General features: G+C 49.5%; 1 protein-coding gene across 1 annotated transcript; it reads left to right on the forward strand.

Moving 5' to 3' along the window:
• Positions 1-4,078: 4,078 nt before the first annotated feature.
• Positions 4,079-9,643, forward strand: LOC307247775 (uncharacterized protein; the record flags this gene model as incomplete). The annotated part of the gene is made up of 6 exons (XM_080023897.1): positions 4,079-4,166; positions 5,869-6,046; positions 6,273-6,556; positions 7,474-7,785; positions 8,558-8,716; positions 8,774-9,643. The coding sequence occupies exons 2-6, from the start codon at positions 5,899-5,901 to the stop codon at positions 9,641-9,643; spliced, it is 1,773 nt and encodes a 590-aa protein (XP_079880023.1). The 5' UTR covers positions 4,079-4,166; positions 5,869-5,898.
• Between the last annotated feature and the right edge of the window lie 1,187 nt (positions 9,644-10,830).

The following is a 10,830-nucleotide window of genomic DNA, read 5'->3' on the forward strand; positions in this document are numbered from 1 at the left end:
GTGCAGCACAAAAACCCCCAGAATATATCTATATATATATATAAATAGAAAATCAGGAAATATACAGAGGTGAGGCAGTGCAGTGCTGGAAAATGCCTTATGAAAATGTTGTTCCTATTGAGAAGCTTACCACTCTGCTCTCATTGTGTTTCAATGCAGTCCAATGGGGCAAACGTTTGGCCTTTTAAAAAACACACGTCAAATCTCCTTTTTACAGTCTCTAACTTCCTGTTCTCAGTCATTTAGGTCATGTATCTAGTCTCTCACTTCCAGTTTCTAGCCTCTCACTTGCATCTTTTCTAGTCTCTAACTTCATGTTTCTAGTCACTTACTTCCTTTATCTTGCCTCTTACTTCCTGTTTCTTGTATCTTACTTTTTTTTTTTCAAGCCTTGTACTTTTTATTTCTAGTTTCTACCTTTGTTTCGAGCCCTGTACTTTCTGTTTCTAGTCATCTATTTCCTATTTCTAGTAATTTACTTCCTCTTTTTAGCCTCTTACTTCCTGTTTCTAGTCTCTAACTTCCTATTTTCAATCTCAAACTTCATGTTTTTAGTATCTAACTTCATCTTTCTTGTCACTTTTTTCCTTTTTGTAGCCTCTTACTTCCCGTTTCTCATATCTTGTTTTCTGTTTCGAGCCTTGTACTTTCTGTTTCTAGTCTTACTTCCTGTTTGTAGTCATTTCATTCCTGTTTCTAGTCTCTTACTTCCTGCTTTTAGTTTCAAACTTCATGTTTTTAGCCTCTAACTTCATGTTTCTTGTCACTAATTTCCTTTTTGTAGCCTGTTACTTCCTGTTTCTAGTAAATTACTTTGTGTTTTCGAGCCTCGTACTTTCTGTTTCTAGTCTCAGCACGGATGTAGCCAAAAGAGCTGATTTGGAGAAGTGCAAAATAGTCAATAAAACCCTGAAAACCTTGATAAGATTCAGAGTTTGTGACCTTTTTTTGATGGCCTGGCTGATGACATTGTGTGTGACGGTATTGTGAGCTTCCCCCTTTTTGTGGGGGCGATTTAAACATTTTCTTTGAAGGCTTATGCCCCATCAAAGCCCAGTGAGAAGCTACAGCAGAGTGGTAAGTTTCTCAGTAGTGAGGCGTTCGTCGAGGTTGTTGCTATGAATAAGTTATGACTGATAAGAACCAGCGTTTTAATAAGGCCTGGGTTTAAAAAAAAAAAAAAAAAAAAAAAAGCCAAACAACGGGCTGCCCTGGATTCCCACAACAGTTCCAGTGAGACAGCGTACATGTTTCTTAGCCTTTCATTGATATTGATAGCCATAAATAATACAAATCAGTCTGGATGCGTTGGTGCCTCCGGGCTCAGAGGGACTGACTCACTCTGACTCTCCTCCTCCGTCTCCCCTTCCCTCCTTTGTACCTCTTCTCCTGTATCTGTTTTAATGTATTCGCTGTCTCTATTTCAAATGGGCTTCATTGGCATGGAAGGCTGCATAGGGAAGCAAGTTGGACATAAAATTTGCTTTAAATAGATACAGCACACTAACAAATAGGATAAGGATAAATGCTGCCGCATCATATGAAACAGCCATTCATCGTATTCCTCGGTACAGTATAGTATATGTATAATATAATCCTCTATATACTGTTTTACATTGTTACTGGTGGCGGGGTCCACCGCCATTCCCGGCCAGAATACAAAGATCCGGGAACTGAATTTGGTGAATTTGTGTTGGTTGCGATCAGTAAACCGTGGATATGGACAAAACAAAATGTTGATGATGAAACGAATTACACTACATGGCACAAGGTATGCGGACACCCGAACACCACATCCATATGTGCTTGTTGAACATTAAATTTCCAAACCGTGAGCATTAATATGGAGTTGTTCCCCCCTCTTTGCTGCTCCTGCTGGATTTTGAAACATACAGTATATGGCTGCAGGGGTTTGCTTCCATTCAGACACAGAGCGTCAGTGAGGTCACACGCTGATGGGTGGCGTTCCGGTTCATCCCAAAGGTGTTTGAGGTTGAGGTTTGGGCTCTGGGCGAGCCAGTGCAGTTCACCAGAGTCAGTAAAGCCACGTCTTTATGGAGCTCGCTTTGTCCACAGGGGCATTGTCGTGCGGAAACAGAAAAGGGCTTCTCCCCAAACCGTTGTCACAAAGTTGGAAGCGCACACGTCTCTAGAAGGTCATTGTATACTGTAGCGTTGAGATTTGCCTTCGCTGGAATTAAGGGGCCGAGCCCAAAGCGTGACAAGCAGCTATGCAACACTATGCCTTCAGGCAGATAGCGTTCTCCCGGCATCTGCCAAACCCAGATTGGTCCATCAGACTGCCAGATGGTGAAACGCAATCTCCGCTCGAGAAAACCCATTTCCACTGAGTCCAATGTTCGGCGTGCTTCACCCCACTCCAGCCGACGCTTGGCATCGCACGCGGCGATCTCCGGCTTGTCGCCGCGCGGCCGTAGAAACCCCCCGTTCGCGACGAACAGCCCTTGCGCTGACTCTGCTTCCGGAAGGCGGTCCCGTTCTGTGAGCTCGTGCGGCCCTGCCGCTCCGTGGGTTGAGCCTCGCGCTTCGCGCCGAGACGTCGCTCACGTTCACCGTAACGGAACCCACAGTTGACAGGGGCAGGGCGAGCGGGGCGGAAATTTTTCACACAGGGATTTGCTGGAAAGGTGGCGTCCTCCGAAGGTCGCGGGGTTGAAAGCCACTGAGCTGGCACAGGTCGCACGGCTGTGCGCTTGATTTGATGCAATGGGTGTGGCTGAAATAGAAAGCCTGTCCACAGACTTTCGGCTAGGTTCGTGGATAGCTAAACGGACAATGTGACTGATTTCCACTTGAACTATCAAAAAACACGTTTCTGTTTGAACAGTGCTATAAACGAATGCTTATGCCCTTGGAGTTTACCAGATTATGGAATAGACATGTGTCTGTGATCGAACTTCTATCTCTCTACTACTTTCCCGAGGCCTTTCCCATCTATCTCCACGTCTTCATCCATTTCCCTACCGATCCCATTTTGCATCTGTGGCGCCCTTTTCCGTTCAATGGGAAGTTTGACGGAGCTTCCCGCTCTTCCCTCCTCACCAATTCACTCCACCCCCCACCCCCACCCCCACCCCCCGATCCCCCCCCCCCCCCTCACCCCCCAACCACAACCACAACCCTCCCTCCCTCCCCCCTCCCCTCGTTCCCTGCTTGTGATCTCCAAGGGTTTGCTTCACCTCAGTCAGGCTCCAGCGCGCTCGCTGGCAGCAGCATCCAGCTAACGAGTCTTTGTGAGGCGAGGGAGAGACGGAGAGAGAGAGAGGCAGAGAGAGAGAGAGAGAGAGAGGGCGAGGGAGAGAGAGAGAGAGAGAGAGAGGGAGGGGGGGAGGGAGGGAGGGAGGGAGGGAGGGAGAGGTGGATGAAAAAGGGAGGGAAAAAAAAAAAAAGGACAGAGGCAGGAGAATGCAATGCAGGGCCAAGCAAAGTGGGAGAGTCTGACGGAGCGGCTCAGACAGGCAAAGCAGAGAGAGCACGCATGAGAGAGAGAGAGAGAGAGAGAGGGAGGGAGAGAGAGAGAGGGAGGGAGAGAGAGAGAGAGAGAGAGAGAGAGGGGGAGAGAGAGAGGGCGAGGGAGGGGAGTTTGGCTGAAGCTCGTAAAATAGACTTCAATTTACTAAAACAAATAAGATATATAAGGTTCTACAGGGGTAGAGAGAGGCAGAGAAGGGTAGAGAGAGAGAGAGAGAGAGAGAGACGGAGATAGGGGGAGAGAGGGGTAGAGAGAAAAGGAGCGAGAGAGAGAGGCAATAGAGAAAGGGATCGAGGGAGAGAGAGAGAGAGGTTTGTATCTGCACAATAGTGCCAGAGACTGCTGGAAAGAGAGGGAGAGAGGAGAGGCAGAGCGGTAGAGGTTAGAGAGAGAGCGAGGGAGGGAGGGAGAGAGAGAGGGGGGGGCAGAGAGAGAGAGAGAGAGAGAGAGAGAGAGAGCGAGGGAGAGCATCATGGCAGCGCTCTCTGCATCATCACGACACATGGGGAGGATGTTTGGCCACTGCTGCTGGTGCTGAACGGCGGGTGATGTGAAAGAGGAGAGAGAGAGAGAGGGAGAGAGAGAGAGAGAGAGAGCGAGAGTGAACCAGGCTCTTCCTTGGAAAACTGAACAAGGCGAGAAACAGAAAGAAGAGAGAGATAAAAGAAAACAGGTCAGTGTCCATCACTCCATTGTCCAAAAATGGAATTTTCTGTTGATGCGTGTATGTCTGTGTGTGTGTGTGTGTGTGTGTGTGTGTGTGTGTGTGTGTGTGTGTGTGTGAGTGCGTGTTTGTGTGTGTCTGTGTGTGTGTGTGTGTGTGTGTGTGTGTGTATGTGTGTGTGTGTGCACCTGTGCATGCACGTTCAACCGTGCACACTCCTTTTTCTAGGAGAGAGTGAAAGAGGGAGAAACAAGAGAGAGAGAGAGAGAGAGAGAGAGAGAGAGAGAGCGAGAGAGAGAGACGACTTCTGTTGAAGGGTGACAGGTGATCAGTGGACGTTCTTACCGTTTCAATTGTTCCCCCTTTTCCTGAAAGAGCGAGAGAGAGAGCGAGAGAGAGAGAGAGAGAGCGAGAGAGAGAGAGAGAGAGAGAGAGAGCGAGAGAGAGAGAGAGAGAGAGAGAGAGAGCGCTGGATAGAGAAAGGAAGTGGTAGAACAGAAACAGTGGAGAGACGTATGGAAAGGATGAAGAGCGAAAGGGGACACGATGGGCAAGGGGAGGAGGAGGAGGAGGAGAAGAATTACACTCAAAGGATGGAGACAAAGACCGGCAAAAAAGAGAGAGAGGGAAACAGGGGAGAGAGGGAGAGAGAGAGAGAGAGAGAGAGAGAGAGAGGTAGGGAGGGTTACTGCTGCATATGATGTAATGCTGTACCAGTCGCGGCCACCGGGGGGATGAGCTCAACAGTTCATTATTTCTCAAAGAAAATGAGCAATTAGCATCGAGTTTAAGTCACGTTTGCGTGTACGTGTGTGTGTGTGCGTGCGTGCGTGCGCGCGCGCGGCGGATGCGTGTGCTCACGCACGTGTACCAGTGTGTGTGCAGTCCGAAAGGAGGAACAAAGTTTCCTCCCAGAATGCAACTTGGCTGCATGTGGCGTTGTGACACATCGTAAAAAATGTGTAATACTATTAAAAGCCTTTTCCAAAAATATGTGGTGACCACATACGACCACGGCTGCGTGCTTGCTCCGAGTTCCTGTTTTCCCTCCGACAACATGTCGATTACATTCATTCGTTTGACTTCTACACCGGGTGACCTACCAAGAGTATCTTCAGCGGAAGACGCTGTGTTTTGGGGACCCGCCGGACACACGGGGACTCCAACGAGGCGTCCCTGCCAAAAGAACTGTGCACAACGGGCGTGGCCGGGCGTGGCCGGGGCCGGCCACGCCCGTTGTGCACGGGGGACGCACCATCCCACAAACTGTACATCACGCCGGGGGCGGACGCGCAGACCCCGGGAGACCACGAAACAGAGAGAGAGAGAGAGAGGAACACAGTCTCAGTGTGATACATCTACAGTAAACCTTGATTGGAATAAGTAGCATTATAAGTGTTTTGTATTTTATTTGATTTGATAATAAAAAATGTATTCATATTTCATATATATATATATATATATGAAATATGAATACATATATAAACTTGAGTCATCGTTCACCCAATGCACTGTAAGCACTGAGTATTTCATCTTGGATGCCCGGTGAAATGTGAAATGTTCAGGAAAGTAATGCTCAAAAAAAATGCTCAAATCCACGATGCAAAGAATGCACACAATGTCACTTCCACATTATTTCGACTGTGAACACATCGCACGCATTCGAATTGAAAACCAGTGAAAACGCCAGGGCTAACTGTTTGCGTTGCAGGTGCAGCCTCGTGGGCGGAGCCGCGGGACGATGAGCGGGATCCTGAAGAGGAAGCTGGAGGCGGACCCCGCCGCCTACCTGTCGCTGCGGGGCTCGGACGACGACGACGTTTCCTGCAGCGACAGCGGCAACAGCAGCGACAGCCTCAACCACCCAGTCGCCCCCGAACCCCACGCCGGTAAGAGCAGCCCCCGCCGCTCCAGGGGTTCTCAACGTGGGGTCTGGGGACTGGCGACCAAGGGACTACGGCTATCTGCGTTAGCTCAATGCATGGCTGCAGAGGGGATCGACTAGCCTAGCTCCAAAAATGAAGAAATGAGATCTTCGTCGTTTTAAATGCAGCTACATGCTGAACCGTCTTTTGACCTGTTTACAGAGCACATACTGTCCCCTCTGTCCTCCAGCCTCAGCGTCCACCTCCCTCCATCAGCAGCAGCTGCAGCAGCGGGCCAAGCGGCGGCGGGGCCGCAGCGTGCACTTCGAGGGCGTGACGGTGTACTACTTTGGGCGGCGGCAGGGCTTCACCAGCGTGCCCACGCAGGGCGGCAGCACGCTGGGCATGTCGCCGCGCCACAGCTGGGCGCGGCGCTTCACGCTGGGGGAGTTCGCCCTGGAGCAGGAGAGGAGCCACCGCACCCTGCTCAGGAAGCACCTGAAGGAGGAGAAGCTGCACAACATCAGGCTCAGGGTCGGTCCCGACACAGCGGCCATGTCAATGTCGTTGATTTTTGTTGTCGTTTCTGATTGCTCACCGATGCGGTCGTCGCGAACAAACCTTTAAAATGACTTGGAGACGCCAAACGAGTCGGTTCGTTCCCTCGTGGGGGGACGTTTTCAATAACTCGGTAACTTTGGTAAATTCGATGTGACGTCATATTACAGTTGTACCTCGACTTACGACACAGTATATATGAAAAAAATATCGATAAACCACGAACTACGTGCACACACCATGTAGGTCACCGCCGACTGACTGGCTGCCTGCTGACTGACTGCTGACTGACTGCTGACTGACTGCTGACTGACTGCTGACTGACTGACTGCTGACTGACTGCTGACTGACTGCTGACTGACTGACTGCTGACTGACTGCTGACTGACTGCTGACTGACTGACTGCTGACTGGCCGCCGACGCGCCGACTGCAAAATTCCACGGTCGTATCTTGGAGCAGTCGGTCCCAAGTCGATACAAATTTTTGCGACTATCGCTGCTCGTTTCTCGGATTAGTCGTACGTAGATGCAGTCGTAAGTCGAGGTTCCACTGTACTTGAAATTGGTTAAATTGGTAAATTAAATAGTAATTAATAGTAAACTTTTATAACTTTTAAGGATACGTTGTGCTTGTAGCTGCTCTGCGGCAGTAGTTGCTCTGCACGAGTAGTTGCTCTGCGCCAGTAGTTGCTCTGGACTCGTAGTTGCTCTGCATTAGTGGTTGCTTTGTACTAGTAGCTGCCCTGCGCCAGTAGCCGCTCTGCACTAGCAGTTGCTCTGGACTCGTAGTTGCCCTGCACTAGAAGAGGCTCTGGGCTCGTAGCTGCTGTACTCAATGCTAAAACCAGCTTGGTTTACACCACTACTTCACCTCCTCCTCCCCTCCGCTCCAGCTGACCAGGAACGGCACGGTGTCGTCAGTGGAGGCCGCAGCCATGACGCTGGACGACGTCTCGGAGGACGACCTGGACGTGGACAACACGGAGGTGGACGAGTACTTCTTCCTGCAGCCGCTGACCACCAGGCGGCGCCGCGCCCTGCTGCGCACCGCAGGGGTGCGCCGCATTGACGTGCAGGAGAAGCACGAGTTGCGGGCGCTGCGCGGCTCCAGGGAGGAATGCGGCTGCAGCTGCCGGGGCGCATGCAACCCCCAAACCTGCGCCTGCAGCCTGGCCGGCATTAAGTGCCAGGTAAATGGAGCAGTGGTGAGGCCATCTATACTACTACACTACTACTATACTGCTGCTACACTGCTACTACACTTCTACCACTACTACACAGCTACTACACTATTACCACACTGTTAAGACACTACTACTGCTACATTGCTACTACACTGCTACCACTGCACAGCTGCTGCACTTGTACTACACTACTACTACTACTGCACTGATACTATACTGCTACTACACTACTACTACATTGCAACTACACTTCTACTACACTGACACTGTATTGCTGCTATGACACTGCCACTACAGTATTACTAAACTGCTATTACACAACTACTACATTGCTACTACACTGCTACTATTACACTACTGTTGCATTGCTGTTATTACACTACTACTGCTCTATTACTACACTGCTACACCACACTGCTACTACACTATTACTACACTGCTATTACACTCCTGCTACACTTCTACTACACTATTACTACTACACTGCTACTACACTATGATTTGAATTTGGACTAGATCTACTTCCCTGGGGGATGAGTATAATATATATATTGCATCTATTTATCAATCTATTTATCAATCTATTTATCAATCTATTTATCAATCTATTTATCAATCTATTGGTTTATTTGAATGAAGTCCAACTGCAGGTTCGTGACAACAATGACCGCTATCACTATGAGTCTCCCTCTTATCACTCCTGCCTTGCGATGCGGACACATATTCCTGAAGCATATGCCGAAGGTGTTACTTCATCTTATTGATATTATCTTCATTGCATCCACGCCGCCAGGTGGACCGCACGTCCTTTCCGTGCGGCTGCACCAAGGACAGCTGCGGCAACGCGGCCGGACGTCTGGAGTTCAACCCGGTCCGGGTCCGCACCCACTTCCTGCACACCATCATGAAGCTGGAGCTGGAGAAGAGCCGCGAGCATCAGCAGCAGCAGCAGCAGCAGCAGCATCATCCTCCTCCTCATCCTCACTCTCCTCCTCATCCTCATCCTCATCCTCATCAGCAGCAGCAGCGGCAGCAGCTGGTTACCAACGGCAACGGTTACCATGGAGACTCCCCCTTGGTACAGATACAGCAGCAGCAGCAGCCAAACCTGCCGTTCCCGCTGATGAACGGCACGGCGAGCCTTCCCATCATGCACCTCCACAACACCAGCGACACAGACTCGCAGCTCGACGAGGACGAGGACGAAGACGAGGAGGAGGAGGATGAAGAGGAGGAGGACGAGGATGACGAAGAGGAGGAAGACGAGGCTTTCGACGACGACGACGACGACGACGAAGACGAGGACGGCAGCAGCTTGTGCAGCGGGCTCATGGACTGCAGCACCCACAGCCTGGAGACCATCGACCCCGAGGAAGACGAGGATGAAGAGGGAGATGAGGAGGATGAAGACGATGAGGACGATGACGAAGGTGACACCGGGGACAATGCGGACGACTGGGAGAGCTCCCTGGACTCGGTGGGACCTTCCCCCTTCTCCCACACCGAGGTTCTGCCGCTCTCCCCGGTGCTGGGCTTCCCCGGCAGCAGCACGCACTTTGACCTCCGCGGTGACCCCTTCCGCCCCCTCCCGAAAGCGGGCGCGGCCCCCTCCGTCGCCGCGAGGACGGAGCCCCAGACCCAAACGAACCGCGACGGCGGCACCGCCCCTGCCGCTGAGACGTCGCCGCCCGCGGACGCCCACTGCCAAACCCCCGACATGTCCGACTCGCCAGCTCCCGAATTCTGTCCCCCATCGGCCGCCACGGGGGACGGAATCAAGCCCATCGGTAAAACAGACAAACCGAACTGTGAACTCCAGAACGATCTGAACGCTGACGACTCAAAATCGGACAATGCTGAGATAAGGGAGGAACAATAAGACAAACGAGTCGTGTCAGAATAACAGCCCGGGGTCCTCAAGCACCTAATGTGAAGGAGTCCGCTCTGCCTGACCAAAAAAAAAAAAACCCAACAAAAAAAACAAACAAGAGAAAATACATCCAATATTATTTAGAGAAATAAATACATCCAATATTGTCTGATAATAAATAAAATCCAAATGTAGTCTGATGTCTTTGGACAGGTTGGTAGCCATCTTGGACCACCAGAGCTCTATTTATTCCTGATAAGTGCACTTCTATCGAGAAAATGGGCGTTTTGTTTTCTTTGACTGATTCGGTCGGCTCGTACAAAAAGAATGACCGCACATACGTGACCGGGCTTGAGTTGTGTTGTCCCTAAAACGCTCCCGAAATAACTTTGGACTGAAGTATGAATTTTACGTGACCTGAAAACAGGCGAACACACGTTTCCGTAAGCGATCCGTACCTAGAAATAAATGATTCCCGATTGCAAAATGAATTAAATAAAGTATTTGCGGATGACAGCATGTTCATAGCTAGCGTCTATGAAAAATCAAGTCGATTTTGAGGTTCTAGCTAAATCGTTGTGTTTACCAGTGTTTCTTTTTTTTAATTTTTCATCATCATGCTATTTATTGCTCGTAAATGCCTGTCTGTATCGCATGTGTTTGGTTTTAGATGTTTCAAAGGTCAAAGTTCAACCGACAAAAAACTGTAAAACGATGAATTGCATAACGCGCAAAAAGGTTTCACCGAGCTGGTATCAGGCATGAAAAACAGATTTTACAAATGAGTTATTTTTCACAATAAGTTATTATACCACACTGTTTGGGACAATAGTTCAAATATGAGAACGTTAAGTGTGAAATGTTGCTTTGGGCTGAATAAAGGAGCTGAGGGCAAAAAAACATCCTAATTCTTATAGGATCCTATAAGAGTCCTGTCGTATTCTATGGTAAATCCTATTGTAACGTATAGTGTGTCGTGGTCTCTATAGTATGCCTATAGTATTCCTGTGACTCCCTATAGGTTTGTGTTACAAGAAGAAATCCTATGGGATTTCCTATGAAGTCATAACGACAACAATGTATAGGATTCCTGTAGGATTTTCAATAGGACTTCCTCGAATAGTCTATGACATTTCCACAGGAATCCTACAGGATTTACTCGAGGATTTTCAGTCATGTTTTGGGAGAATTCCTAA

This window comes from Zeus faber (assembly GCF_960531495.2).
Source record: "Zeus faber genome assembly, chromosome: 2".
Lineage (NCBI taxonomy): Eukaryota > Metazoa > Chordata > Actinopteri > Zeiformes > Zeidae > Zeus > Zeus faber.